At 41.2% G+C, this 15,000-nt stretch overlaps 2 protein-coding genes across 3 annotated transcripts in view; one reads left to right on the top strand and one right to left on the bottom strand.

Annotated features, from left to right (window-relative positions):
- The window catches only part of LOC135110266 (uncharacterized), a 112,018-nt gene extending 109,003 nt beyond the window's left edge, over positions 1-3,015 (top strand). The window contains exon 4 of one of the 2 annotated variants that reach the window (XM_064022397.1): positions 2,717-3,015. In XM_064022397.1, coding sequence (XP_063878467.1) covers positions 2,717-2,721 — 5 coding nt within the window. In that variant the 3' untranslated portion in view covers positions 2,722-3,015. Of the gene's footprint in view, positions 100-2,716 lie in introns of those variants that run through there. The other variant, XM_064022396.1, reaches the window with a different exon arrangement.
- Positions 3,016-8,159: 5,144 nt separating this feature from the next.
- LOC135110264 (suppressor of tumorigenicity 14 protein-like) overlaps positions 8,160-15,000 on the bottom strand; it is a 12,415-nt gene continuing 5,574 nt past the window's right edge. Inside the window, exons 6-8 of the mRNA XM_064022393.1 lie at positions 13,841-13,941; positions 12,692-12,797; positions 8,160-8,833 (exon numbers count right to left, since the gene is read on the bottom strand). Of these exons, the coding sequence (XP_063878463.1) occupies positions 8,208-8,833; positions 12,692-12,797; positions 13,841-13,941 (833 nt within the window). The 3' untranslated portion in view covers positions 8,160-8,207. The remainder of the gene's footprint in view (positions 8,834-12,691; positions 12,798-13,840; positions 13,942-15,000) is intronic.

The following is a 15,000-nucleotide window of genomic DNA, read 5'->3' as shown; positions in this document are numbered from 1 at the left end:
TTCCTCTTCCTTTTTTTTTCTTTAATTTTTCGTCTTTCATTTATATTCTGCTATTTCATGTCCTCCTCCTCCTCCTCCTCCTCCTCCTCCTCCTCCTCCTCCTCCTCCTCCTCCTCCTCCTCCTCTTCCTCTCTTTTCTTCGTTTTCTGGTCTTTATCATCTCTCTTTCTTTTAAATCCTCCATATTTTCTATCTCCCTCCCTATCGCTTCCTTTTCAGCCTCCATCTTCTCGTTTATTTTCTCCTCCCCGTCCTCCAAGGCCCCTCAGAGAGAGAGAGAGAGAGAGAGAGAGAGAGAGAGAGAGAGAGAGAGAGAGAGAAAGAGTTTAATTTTTCTTTCAAAAGGAACGACACTAAAAGAATATACATCCTTTTGTGGTATTTTCCTTTTTACTCTGTTTATTTTTTGGTAAATAAAAATATAATATTTTTTTTAATTCTAAACACCCAGATTATCGTACCGTTCTAGGCAGTATTACCGTACTTTTCAGTTTAAACATCTATGTACCTGATGTTTTCTGTAGTCATTGTTCCTTTTATTGTGTGTTATCTCCCCCTACCTTATTATTACCGTACTGTCAAGCCATTCTCTCTCTTCTTTTATCTCTGACTAGCACGAGAGATCATGTAAATACACAGCAAATAGAGCATCGTATCGTGTGTGTACGCCGGGTCATCGTACCGTGAGGGTGAAAGTGTTGTACTTACATTATACTCTGGTCTTTGCTGATGTTTATACTTTTTCCTAAGTACTTTATCTATTCTATTCCATTCTATTTATTTATTTATTTTTATTTATTTTTTTATTGTGTTTTACATGCGTGTGTTTTCCCCTGCCTCTGCCTCTCTCCCTCCTCTTCCTTCTCCTCTTCTCCCACCTTCTGCTCCCTGATTAAGAGCTGCATTAGCCTACATGCTTAGGGCTAAAATTTGTTCTTCCGTGTGATCTTATTCAAATTTGTACTTAAATATTCATAGATATGTGATTGCATGTGTGTGTGTGTGTGTGTGTGTGTGTGTGTGTGTGTGTGTGTGTGTGTGTGTGTGTGTGTGTGTGTGTGTGTGTGTGTGTGTGTGTGCGCGCGCGCATCTGTGTGTTACGGGCCTTGTGTCTTATATAATTTATAATGTTTCATATTTTACTTTGAAGCTGTGAAGTTTTTTTTTTCTTAAAACAACTTTTATTCCATGGACACTATTATTATCGTGTGTGTGTGTGTGTGTGTGTGTGTGTGTGTGTGTGTGATGGTGGCAGGTCTTGGAGGCGGCAAGGAACTTGTTAATATTAAAATAAATATCTCTTTTCACGCGCCTCAGATACAAACAGACAGGAATAACAGACCGTACAATACATCAGACAATATCTCATCATGCTCCAGTAATATAATACAGTATTAACAATAAATATACTATGTGTGCGTGTGTGTGTGAACAAGGACAATTTTTTAAATGTTCTTACTTAATTTTTCACTCCAGTTTTAAGTTTACCCATTAAAGAAAAGAAAAAGAAAGAAAGAAAAAGATATATATATATATATATATATATATATATATATATATATATATATATATATATATATATATATATATATATATATATATATATATATATATATTTATTTATTTATTTATATATATATTTATTTATTTATTTATTTATTTATTTATTTATTTATTTATTTATTTATTTATTTATTTATTCATTTACCTTATTTTCTCCTCGTTTTCTTTTAAGCAGCAAGTAAATATAAACTGGGTGTTATGATGAAAAAATGTCCTAAATAATAATCCCCGTATCATTACTAATATATGTATTCTGATGCTTCCCGCTGGGCACAGGACTGTTAATACGGGCAGCGGTCATGTGTTCCTCATTTAAGCTGTTCGTGTAGCCTCTGTGTGTCCGTGCGTCCGTGGCAGGTGTACGTAGTCAAGGTTGTAGGTAAAGGTCCTTAGAAGATGGATACATCCTCTACGGATCTTTTCTTGGGGGGGACTGTAGGGAGGTGTTTTATTGTTATTCGCCAAATTTACACACTCTTAATGTTGGATAATGTTTATGGTAATCTTGGAGTTGTAAGTGGTGCAAGACGCTGGCTTATTAATGTTAAATATTATATAATTGTAATCTGGAGGTGAGTCATGAGGGTGGAGTTCAGTGGTGGAGGAAAAGCCGGGTGAGGAAAAATACTACGGTACTTTCATTTTATTTCTTTGTTTCTTTCCTAGACCACTAACTCCACTCACTTACTGTATTTTGTAACTTTGATGGGATCACATTAAAGTCATTCATCTCAGTTAATTTCTGGAGTGGGTTGGAAGAGGTTAGGTTAGGCTAAATTAACCTTTCCTCTCCTGTACAACACCCATCTCCCTTCTTTGACTCAACACTTGCCTTTCAGCAACTCTTTCATTTAATCCTCTTTATTGTTGTAGGCATTGATCTCATTATTACCTACAATTTTTAGACACATTTATTTACTGGTCTCTTGCATAATTGTTTTTAGCCTAGAAAAGATAAAACCCTCCTCGTTCTCTGTTCACCAAACTTTCAGTGAATGCCAAAAGTAGACTTATACCGCAGTAAACAGGGCTAATCTATTCTAACATATCCTAATCCATTATAAATTAATCTAAACTAACTTTCCACATCCTTAAACGTAACTGAGAGTGACTGATTTTCATGTAATTCTGTAACTATGGCCACAGTCCGCAGCGTGAGACAGGACACTTGGGACGCCATCAGCTGGTCGCCCAAACCTTGGGATGGCGTTGGTTCCGTTCTGTCCTCGCGTGGACTCATGGCGGCTTTTTTTATCGTGTGTGCGTGGCTTGGTGAGAGGTGCTGGCTATACCGCTGGGGGCTGGCCCGTCCTGGCGGTGACCAAGGGCTGTCAGGAAGGCTCCCCGAAGCTAGCAAATGGTAGAAATAGCAGTTCAAGGGTCGTTCTGGATCAACATTCCTCCTGCCTCTCTGTGCTGACCGAGATATTGTCTATTAAACTGTAAGTTGTTCCCTGAGTGTCCTTACCCGGATATTACCTGCCAAGGAGGAGGGGGAAAGTGCGTTTGCTCCTCCTGGGTCTCATTTGGCTCTAAGGACAGTAGAAAGAGAAGATAAGGGTAAGTAACAGTAGATAGTATTGTTTCTGGTAGCCGTTTCCTCCACAGTAGAGACGTAACTATAAGACTTTATTCTGAAACATGCGCTTCACCTGTGCTGCATTCAAAAGGCTCTAGGTGAAGTCAGACGGGTTTTTTGAGGGTGTTGTTTTTTTTTTATTTTATTTACTTATTTATTTTATTTATTTATTTATTTATTTATTTATTTATTTATTTATTTATTTTGTATTATTCCAGAATCCCTACAAATTTGCTTCTACTTTCGTGATGGTTTAATAGAAGGATTTCCCAGTGTAAGGACCAAGGAAGTGTAGTGAGTTGAGATATAGATAACGTGCCTCCCTCACACTGACGCACAGCCCACGTCTGTCTGTTCATCACGAGTATGGGCTCAGAAATGTGATTTTTCCTGTGTAAGATTCAAGGTGTTACAAGTGAAAAAAAAAAAAAAAAAAAATATATATATATATATATATATATATATATATATATATATATATATATATATATATATATATATATATATATATATATATATATAGATAGATAGATAGATAGATAGATAGATAGATAGATGAAGTAAAATACTGTACTTTAATCACATTAACACGTCCACTGCCCACGCACTGCTATATCATTGATATAATGCCATTTCTATCTCATTCATGGAATTCAGCGTATAATTTCCCAGTATTAAGATTCAAGGAGGTGAATCAAGAGTTTAATTTCCTGGCACTGATATTCAAGGAAGTAAAAAAGGAGTTGTTAAAAAGAAAAAAAAAAAAACATAACGTATTCATCTTTCCTCTCAGTTATGGATCCAAAAAGTACGATTTCCCAGTATAATGTGCAAGAAAGCAATATAAACACCATAAGATCCATAACAGTTTCACTGCACTTAGGAACACAGTGTTATTCTCCTTTCCTTTATTATGGGTTTAAAAGTGTGATTTTACCATTATATTATTTGAGGAAGTGGGAAACGTCTTATAGAGAAATTCAAGCAGAAGGACTACCATTATAATACAGTATTTCTCTCTCTCGTCTCTCTCCTCTCTCTCTCTCCTCTCTCTCTCTCTCTCTCTCTCTCTCTCTCTCTCTCTCTCTCTCTCTCTGACATTTCAACAACACTATTCAGAGAGGATGTACAAATAACTCCTGCTTCAATTTGTGTATCTCCATCACTTTCCCCGCTGCCTTGCCTCACAGTTGTCCAATTTAAGTCTAGCAAGTGAGGTATTGTGAGTGAATGTGTCAGTGCAGTGCCTCTTGATCTGTATCTCTGTCTCTTTTCTGTCCGTCTCTCTGAATGCACTTGAAATGTTCTGTTTTCCTGTTTGTTTCACGTTTCCAGTGCCTCGTCCGCCCCTCAAGGCCTTTCCCCTCAGTTATTGTTCTGATATTGAAACTAAGGACACAGTGGTATTATTATTATTTTTTTTTTCTTTTAAGGGGAAGAAGAAACTTAGTGGAATTATTGCTTTGTGGAGGCAATCACACGAGGCAAATATTAGTGTATCTTTATTAATGTCTGTTTCACAAGCAATACACGTAAGTAGATGCGGCATTTAGTCTAAGTACATCAAAGAAAAAGACGCAGGTAACACATTAGGGAAAAGAGAAAGTGGAGATAAAATAAGAAAAATGAGGAAACAAAGAAGATAATTCAAGAACAGAGAGCCAAAGGAGTAATGAGAGAGAGAGAGAGAGAGAGAGAGAGAGAGAGAGAGAGAGAGAGAGAGAGAGAGAGAGAGAGAGAGAGAGAGAGAGAGAGAGAATAATATCAGACCAAATTAACACAGTACAGACGCCTCCAATTTTTACGAACATTCGAGTCACAAACATCCGCAGATACGAACAAGAAGCCTGGCTCAGAAGAAATCTTGTTACCAGTACTTCAAGATCAAAATCAAGATCGCACCTCTACGACACGCCGGCAGTGAGGACAAAACACGAACAATGTAAGCCTGTGTGGTAGGACTGTGTGATGAAAGTTGCTGCGTTGAAAGCTGGTGTGTTGCAAGTGATGTGAGGTGTGGCTGTGAGTGATAAGGGTCGTTGAGTGACTGAGTGTGGTATGACCTCTTGTGTGGCTGGTATGGTGTGTGGCATAACGTGGCTTTGTGACCAGGGTGTGGCTGTGTGTGGCGTGGCGTGGTGTGGACTGTGGAGGGTGAGATGTGGGTTGTGGTGTGGCTAGATGTGTTGTGGATTGTGGTGTGGCTAGATGTGTTGTGGGTTGTGGTGTGGCTAGATGTGTTGTGGGTTGTGGTGTGGCTAGATGTGTTGTGGGTTGTGGTGTGGCTAGATGTGTTGTGGGTTGTGGTGTGCGTAGATGTGTTGTGGGTTGTGGTGTGGCTAGATGTGTTGTGGGTTGTGGTGTGGCTAGATGTGTTGTGGATTTGTGGTGTGGCTAGATGTGTTGTGGATTGTGGTGTGGCTAGATGTGTTGTGGATTGTGATGTGGCTAGATGTGTTGTGGGTTGTGGTGTGGCTAGATGTGTTGTGGGTTGTGGTGTGGCTACATGTGTTGTGGGTTGTGGTGTGGCTAGATGTGTTGTGGGTTGTGGTGTGGCTTCATTTGGTGTGCCTGAAAGTTTAAATGGTATGTTGTGTGGGCAGTTCTGGTGTTTGGTGTGATGTAACTGTGTGGCTGAAACTGGCACGGGAGAAATCTAGTCACAACGAGATCCAAGATGCGACATGTTTGCACTCTGCCGCACCACCGCGTCACACCCAATGTGAGGATAAAACAAACTCACACCGTGCCAGGCTGTGTGGCTGCCAGAAATAAGCATGTTTCAGTGTTTCAGTACCCCGAGTTTCGCAGTCCTCGAGGTCACTGCTAATGGCTTTGGAAGAAAACAACTGTTACAAAATGACGACTTAGGAGCGGGATTCTGGCACCTCACTCGTTCGTAACTCGAGGAGTGTCTGTAGGTACGAGTACAAACCAAACCACTTTTCCACACACCACTATTATATTACCAGCCTGAACACCACCACGCTCAGACCACGAACACCGCCACTTCACACCGCGGACCATATTCTGAAACACTTCTGCGCCGCACCTCCACTACGTTCAAAAGGCTCTAGTTGAAGGTGTACGGACTTTTAAGAATGTTTTTTTTTTTTAGTCCTAGTGACAAATTAATGAGATTTCTACATTATTAAAAGAGAAACACGCTTGAGAACCCGGCTAATCATCTCTGTGGCCTTCGAAAATAGTCGTGGTGAGAGAGCAAAGCGTTTCAGAATACAAGGCACCACCATGGCTAGGAAATGGGAGACAAGTTTAATGTTGCTGTCTGTCGAGGCTTGATCAGCATGAGGCCTGAGGGTGTGCAGCGTGCTAAACTTGTCTGTGTGTTTGCCTCCCTGGGGATTGCGTGGAACTGTGCGGCTGTTACGTAATTGTTAATAGTAAAGAGGTTTATTCCAGATTGCAGTTACAATAAAATAATCCGCATGAGAACTGTGAAATGATAACATACAATTTCCGTCACACAACTTGCTCGTAAAAAGCTTCATGTTTATTCAGTGAGCAGACACGTAGCCTGTATTTGTGTTATATTCCCTGGAGCTGTATATAATAATTCTCAATGTTATTACAGCCTTAAAATGTTCAGTGTAATCCATTATTAGATGATGAATAATGAAGGTAAGTTAGATATTGTTCTAAAGAATAATGATGATGATAATAATGATAATGATAATAATAATAATAATAATAATAATAATAATAATAATAATAATAATAGTAATAGTAATAATAATCATAATCATCATAATCATAATCATAATCTTCGCTACAGTTTTCTTTCCTCTAAAAGCTTGACGAACATTTTAATGTCAGAGATTTTCCATCTATTTCATCCATTCCTTTCCGTGAACACACACACACACACACACACACACACACACACACACACACACACACACACACACACACACACACACACACACACACACACACACACACACACACACACACACACGTGCGCAAACTCTCTCTCTCTCTCTCTCTCTCTCTCTCTCTCTCTCTCTCTCTCTCTCTCTCTCTCTCTCTCTCTCTCTCTCTCTCTCTCTCTCTCTCTCTCTCTCTCTCTCTCTCTCTCTCTCTCTCTCTCTCTCTCTCTCTATAATTACATTACCACTCACTACTATTACACTAATGTTTAAAAGCGATTACTTTGAAGCGTTTTGAATTGTAAATAATTTTTTATCATAAATGATAAATGTAGCACCTCTCTCTCTCTCTCTCTCTCTCTCTCTCTCTCTCTCTCTGGAAACCTGTATAGAACATATATATTTTGATTCTATTAGCGCGTTTAACTCAAACCAAACAAAATTATAATTATGTACGTATGTGTGCCCGCTTTCCCTTGTTGCCTGGGCTGTCTCGTGGGCGTGAGCGTGGGAAGGGAAACCGTGCGAGATGATGTGGTAATGCTGCATCTGCCTGTGTATTGTTGTATGGGCTGAAAAATTTGTATATAAGTGGAGTAATTATGTGTGTGTGTATGATAATGGTATTAGAAAAGGTGTTGTTGTTATTATTATTATTATTATTATTATTATTATTATTATTATTATTATTGTTGTTGTTGTTGTTGTTGTTGTTGTTGTTGTTGTTGTTGCTGTTGTTGTTGCTGTTGCTGTTGTTGTTGGTCGTGGTTTTCAAGGTCGATTGGACTGGGTTTGTTTGTTTATTGTTGTTGCTGAGTGAAGACTTGCCTGTGTGTGTGTGTGTGTGTGTGTGTGTGTTGTGAAGTTTTCCGTCCATGACGTTGTTTACCCTTTTTTTTTTATTGTTCCTTTCAGTGGATGTTTGTTTAGCCTCCTCCTCCTCCTCCTCCTCCTCCTCCTCCTCCTCCTCCTCCTCCACTTACTCCTTTTTTCTTACCTGTCCTTTTGCTGTCTTGGTGTTTTATTTTTTCTTCAGGCATTGTGTCCTCCTCCTCCTCCTCCTCCTCCTCCTCCTCCTCCTCCTCCTCCTCCTCCTCCTCCTCCTCCTCCTCCTCCTTTCTACTGTTCTGTTAGGTTTTTTTTTTCCTTCCTTTCTCTGCATCTTGTACTTCGTCTCATTCTGTCTTGCCCTCTCCTTCTTTCTTATCTTCATGCTGCTCCTCTTCCGCTTTCTTTTTTTGTTTCTTATTATATCGCTTTTTCGTGAGTCCATTTCGTCTCTTCCCCCTCCTTCCTTTCCTTCTCTTTCTTCCTTTTATCGCCTTCCTTGTCTTCTTCCCTTCCTTATCTTCTCCTTTCTTCTTCATCACTTTCCCTTTTCCTCCAGTCTTCCTCCGCTTCTTCTTTCCTCCAACCTTCAGCCCTTTCTTCGTTTTCTTTCCTGATCTCTTCCTCCCATTCTTTTTCTCTAACCGATTCACCTTCGTCTTCTTTTTCCTCCTCTTATTCCTTTTCTTCGAGTTCTTCCTTTTCCCATCTTTCGCCTTATTCTTCTCTTTATCCGTTAACTCTTTACCCTGTCTTCCCACCTCGTCATTCTTCCTCATCTCCTGTTTGCGTATCCACATCCCGTTCTCTCTGACCATCCTGGTGATGACGCCGCTCTTCTGTCTTCCCTTGGTCTTCTTGTGCAATCTGATCTTTTTGGTGTCAGGCTTAGGGACGTAGCTGGCGCAGTAAGGTGACTCTTTTGTCTCCTCGTAGATCCAAGGCAGGAATTTAGACACCTTCGTATACACTCCTGCCGAGGGTGAGAGGAATTGAAGTGGTTAGGAACGAAAGTACATCAAGGGAAGCTGCAAGAAGTCATCAGGGCCTACTGGGCAGTCCCTGTGTAAGGCATATCTATAGTACAGTCGCCGCCTGAAGTGTTTTTAACCTGACTCTCTCTCACTTCCGCTGTGTTTAGCTTGTTTCTTCAGCCTCACGTCCTCTGATCTCCCTGGAATCTTTCATTTCTCAGGCTCTGTAAGGTGACAGGCAGCACATCGGAGGACTTACGGTTGAGACAAAACGGTTAAATCAGTGGAAAAGAAAACGGTACGTGAACAAACTTTTGGCCGTGAGTGTACCTGTATATCCAAGTGTTAACCCTATCCATAACTTTGTCTAATCCTCTTTTAAAGTTTCCTTTTGACTCGGCACTTGCAACATAAGTACGAAATTTATTCCAGTCATCTACCACTCTGATACGGCAACCAGTGTTTTCTTATTTCTTTTTAACCCTTTGACTGCCACTTGGTACACCTTTCACTAATTACCACTCATTCTGAGACATATTTACTTGTTCTGCAGCCACATCCAATCTCTGAACTGGGAAGAAATTGCAAAACGTTTTCCTTTTCATCCCTGACTTTTTTGTAGATGCTTGTAAAGACTTCACACGCACTGCTTCTGGTGCTGCTAGTTGTTTCGCGTCGCAGTGAAAGGATTAACTCTGACATTTATCAAGCTCGGACGCTTTATTTCTTGTCCTGTTCTGGTTACTGACACTGAGGATTTTGTCTGTATATGTCACCCTTGTTTGTTAGATCTATTGTACCACGTAAAGACCTCCATCACATCCCCTTTCAATCTACACTTCTCTCCGGGTGTAAAAAAAAATAAAAAATAAAATAATAATAATAATAATAATAATAATAATAATAATAATAATAATAATAATAATAAAATAAATAAATAGATAAAAAAATAATAATAATCGCCTTTCGCCAGGAATTTTCATCACTGGAGGAAGAGTTTCTTTGTGTTATTAATGGTGAAGTGGTGGTGTGTTGCTAGCAGTGAAGTGGTGGTGTGTTGCTAGCAGTGAAGTGGTGGTGTGTTGCTAGCAGTGAAGTGGTGTTGTGTTGCTAGCAGTGAAGTGGTGGTGTGTTGCTAGCAGTGAAGTGGTGTTGTGTTGCTAGCAGTGAAGTGGTGTTGTGTTGCTAGCAGTGAAGTGGTGTTGTGTTGCTAGCAGTGAAGTGGTGGTGTGTTGCTAGTGGTGAAGTGGTGGTGTGTTGCTAGCAGTGAAGTGGTGTTGTGTTGCTAGCAGTGAAGTGGTGTTGTGTTGCTAGCAGTGAAGTGGTGTTGTGTTGCTAGCAGTGAAGTGGTGTTGTGTTGCTAGTGGTGAAGTGGTGGTGTGTTGCTAGCAGTGAAGTGGTGTTGTGTTGCTAGCAGTGAAGTGGTGGTGTGTTGCTAGCAGTGAAGTGGTGTTGTGTTGCTAGTGGTGAAGTGGTGGTGTGTTGCTAGCAGTGAAGTGGTGGTGTGTTGCTAGCAGTGAAGTGATGGTGTGTTGCTAGCAGTGAAGTGGTGGTGTGTTGCTAGCAGTGAAGTGGTGGTGTGTTGCTAGCAGTGAAGTGGTGGTGTGTTGCTAGCAGTGAAGTGGTGGTGTGTTGCTAGCAGTGAAGTGGTGGTGTGTTGCTAGCAGTGAAGTGGTGGTGTGTTGCTAGCAGTGAAGTGGTGGTGTGTTGCTAGCAGTGAAGTGGTGGTGTGTTGCTAGCAGTGAAGTGGTGGTGTGTTGCTAGCAGTGAAGTGGTGGTGTGTTGCTAGCAGTGAAGTGGTGGTGTGTTGCTAGCAGTGAAGTGGTGGTGTGTTGCTAGCAGTGAAGTGGTGGTGTGTTGCTAGCAGTGAAGTGGTGGTGTGTTGCTAGCAGTGAAGTGGTGGTGTGTTGCTAGTGGTGAAGTGGTGGTGTGTTGCTAGCAGTGAAGTGGTGGTGTGTTGCTAGCAGTGAAGTGGTGGTGTGTTGCTAGCAGTGAAGTGGTGGTGTGTTGCTAGCAGTGAAGTGGTGGTGTGTTGCTAGCAGTGAAGTGGTGGTGTGTTGTTAGTGGTGAAGTGGTGGTGTGTTGCTAGCAGTGAAGTGGTGTTGTGTTGCTAGTGGTGGCTGTGGTGGGATCACAAACCAGTACTATCTCCAGCAAAGTATAACTGCATGCTGGTGTGATAAGAGTACAGAAAATATGAAATCCTAAACATCTCGTCATTAGATTTCTGAATTTAGACAAGCCATCGTTAATACTGTGGCCTTCAAGGATGCCTTCATGACTACTGATCATTTAACAAGGAGTATCTATTACCAACAGTAAGCATATCTATAAGAACCTGTGCAGTCTTCTCTGTGGGCTTTGAGAATTGTGAATAGAGATCAGGGTACTTTAGAATACGATGTTAGTCTATGAAAGAAGAGAAGGAATGAGTGAAGGAGTTTGGAGTCCTAAGTAACACATGTGGATCTCAACTAGGATATTTTACTAGACCGCAAAGTGTAGTAATAAAGTGAACCTAGATTTTTTTTTTTTTTTTTTTGCAATTTTCTTTGTTTCGTAGCATAGAAAATGAGTTGTGAACCCTCTGACTGGTGGTAGCAATGGAGACAATGAAGATCTTAACTAGAATATTTTACTGAAGCACAAAGTATAATAATGAAAGTGTCCCTAGATTTTTTTTTTTTTCACCATTTTCTTTGTTTCGTAGCATAGAAAATGTGGCGTGAGTCCTTTAGGCGTGGATGCAGCAGTATTACGAAAGATCTGGGACGTTCTAGGAGAGCACAAAGTATAGTAAGTATTAAGTAAATGAAATGATCCTACAACTTTCACCGTTTTCTTTGTCTCGTAGCACAGAAAACGTGGCGTGAGTCCCCTGAGTGTTGCTGAAATGGTGTGTCGGTGGGGAAGGAAGTGAACAGCGCTCTTCATTAGTGCGTCAAAGGCTGAGTAAGTGAGCGAGAGGAGGAAAAAAAAAAAGATGTTATGTTGATTAAATTAAATGTACACGCTTTCGTCTGTGTGTGTGTGAGAGAGAGAGAGAGAGAGAGAGAGAGAGAGAGAGAGAGAGAGAGAGAGAGAGAGAGAGAGAGAGAGAGAGTAAAGCAGAGTTGATGCAGTGTGTTAGTGAGAAATTATGCATACTCGCATATATACTTCCCTCTCTCTCTCTCTCTCTCTCTCTCTCTGTTAAGTTAGCTTAATTTAGGTTATCGTACTTCAGCTAATTTGCCGGAGTTAGGTCAAGTCTGAAGTTTATCAGATTAGGCCAAGTTAGGTCAAGCTGGATGAGGTCAAGTTAGAAAAAGTTAGCTAATTTAGGTTTAAAGTTAGGACAAGTTAGCTTAAGTTAGAAAATCAAGCTAGGTTAGATTAAATTAGCTCAGGTCAGGTCAGGATAAGTTATGTGAAGTTAAGCTGGGTTAGGTTAAATTAAGTTAGGTTAAGTTAGGTCAGCTAGGTTAGATTAAGTTAGGTCAGGTCAGGTGAAGTAAGGTTAGGTTAGGTCAGGATGTTAGGATAGGTTAGGTTAGCTTAAATTAAGTTAAGTTAGGTCAGGTTAAGTTACCTTACGTTAGGTTAGGTTATGCTAAATTAAGTCAGGTTAGATTAGATTAGGCTAGGTCAGGCTAGGTTAGAGTAAGTTAGGTTAGGTGGAATTATGGTAGATTAAGTTAGATGGGTCAGATTATGGCATGTTAAGTTGTTAGATTAGGTCAAGTTAGAGTAAGTTAGATTAGGTCAGGTTGTTTGGTTAGGTCAGGTCTGGTAGGTCAAGCTGATAGGTTAGGTCAGATCAGGTTTTGTCAGATCAGGTCAGGTCAGGTGTGGCTCCTCAGTCCTCACATACTTACCAGGGTATTCGCTCAGGCCGCAGCCCACGCCCCAGCTGGTGACGCCCACTATGAAGTAGCGGTCATTGGTGGCGTCATACCACACCAGCGGCCCGCCAGAGTCACCCTAGAGACCAATTATGTCGTTAGGGTCGTTAGTAGTGGCGGTGGTCTCTCTCTCTCTCTCTCTCTCTCTCTCTCTCTCTCTCTCTCTCTCTCTCTCTCTCTCTCTCTCTCTCTCTCTCTCACACACACACACACACACACACACACACACACACACACACACACTATAATGATGTAGTTGCATTTAGTCATCATGAATTAACCTGCACTATTTTTTGCCAAGTGTTTTCATATCATATATCAAAGCGAGTGAATGAGTAAATGAATAACCCTGTCTCAGCCTTGCCACACCTGAGAACACCTGACCTTTTAGAGTGGGGGAAAGAAATAAAGGTGCTGACAATACAAGGGTTAATCAGGAGGGTGTTGATTAATTCAGGGAATGATGTGAGCTAGGAAAGGATGTGAAGTGGCTTACAACGATACGGTGCAAGTGACGGCTTTCTCAAATACTGCAGCCTCTTATCTTGACAACTAACAGGTGTAGTGCAAGCTGCTGGCGTTGTCAAGGGTGATTTCCTGATTCCAGTGACACTTTGACAAGACTCCTACACCATCAATGAGGAAAAGGTAGTGCAAGCTGCTGGCGTTTTCAAGGGTGATTTCCTGATTCCAGTGACACTTTGGCAAGACTCCTACACCGTCAATGAGGAAAAAAAAGACACCGATGGAAACTCAAGTAAAAGATGCATATAACATTTGAACGTCCCCCACACCGCACACATTACGGCGCCTTATCTCGCTCCTTGTCGCAGTGTCTGGTGGAGGTTACTGGTGTTTTCAAGGGTGGGTTTCCTGATTCTAGTGACACTTTAACAAGACTCCCACACCGTCTATGAGAAAATCACTTACGAAAATCCATTTGAAAATTCCCCACAGCATCTCAAACAATATACCGTCTTGTTTTATGTAGTGACGGTTCGTTAACAAGACTCCAACACCTTCGATGAGAAAGGCACCCATGGAAACCCAAGTGAATTATCTATAAGGCCTCTGAAAGTTGTCCTGACGGGAGCCCGGAGCTGTGCAGAGTGCGTGGCCTACCTGGCAGGTGTCCCGAGACCCGCCGTGCGCACACAGCATCTTCCCGGTCACCTCCTCAGAATCCAGCAGGAAGTTGTGGCGACACTTGTTCATGGGCAGGACTGTGGAGAGAGAGAGAGAGAGAGAGAGAGAGAGAGAGAGAGAGAGAGAGAGAGAGAGAGAGAGAGAGAGAGAGAGAGAGAGAGAGAGAGAGAGAGAGAGAGAGAGAGGTTAGGTTACGTTGGATTATTTTCTTTTTCTTTTTCTTTTTTTGTGAGGTGGGCATTTTTATTTATTTATTTTTATTCTTTATTTATTTTTTGGAGGATGGGAGAGATAGGTCATCATTTTCTTTCTTTTTTCTTTTCTTTATTATGTCAAGTATGGTTTGGTCTGGACGAGGTTGGTAACGCTTAGTTTGGTTAGACTAGGTTAGGTTAGGTTACGTTGAGCTGGGTTGGATTAGTCTGGATTGGCTTGGGCTGAATTGAGTTAGGTTGGGTTCGGTTAGGCTGGGTTCGGTTATGTTGGGTTCGGTTAGTTTGGGTTCGGTTAGGCTGGGTTCGGTTATATTGGGTTCGGTTAGTTTGGGTTCGGTTAGGTTGGGTTCGGTTATGTTGGGTTCGGTTAGTTTGGGTTTGGATTCGGTTGGGTTGGACAGGGTTAGGTAGGTTAAGTTAACTTTGGCTGGTTTGGGATTGAATTAGGTTCGGTTTAGACTGGGTTGGGTAGAGTTTGGCTAGGGTTGGGTTCGATTGAGTTAGGTCGGATTTGGTTGGGTTAGGTTAGGTTTGGTTTGGTTTCAGTTTCATTACACTAGGTTAGGTTGAGTTGAGTAAAGTTTGACCAGGTTAGGTTTGGTTAGGTTAGGTTAGTTTTGGTTGGATTGCGTTAGGCTGAATTAAGTTGGGTTAGGTTAGGTTTGACCAGGTTAGGTTAGGGAGAGTGGCAGCTCAGGTGAGGTGAGGTGAAGGGCAGAGGTTATTGGTAATGCTGCGGTGAGGGAACATGATAAGCTTTGACATTCTCTCTCTCTCTCTCTCTCTCTCTCTCTCTCTCTCTCTCTCTCTCTCTCTCTCTCTCTCTCTCTCTCTCTCTCTCTCTCTGCACTAAAGGTACTGATTATCTTTTTCTCTTTTCTCTTACTTTTAATTTTTTTACTTCATCTCTTTATTCTCATT

Source organism: Scylla paramamosain, chromosome 20 (assembly GCF_035594125.1).
Source record: "Scylla paramamosain isolate STU-SP2022 chromosome 20, ASM3559412v1, whole genome shotgun sequence".
In the NCBI taxonomy this organism is placed as follows: Eukaryota; Metazoa; Arthropoda; class Malacostraca; order Decapoda; family Portunidae; genus Scylla; species Scylla paramamosain.
This window is presented reverse-complemented; position numbering and strand designations above follow the sequence as displayed.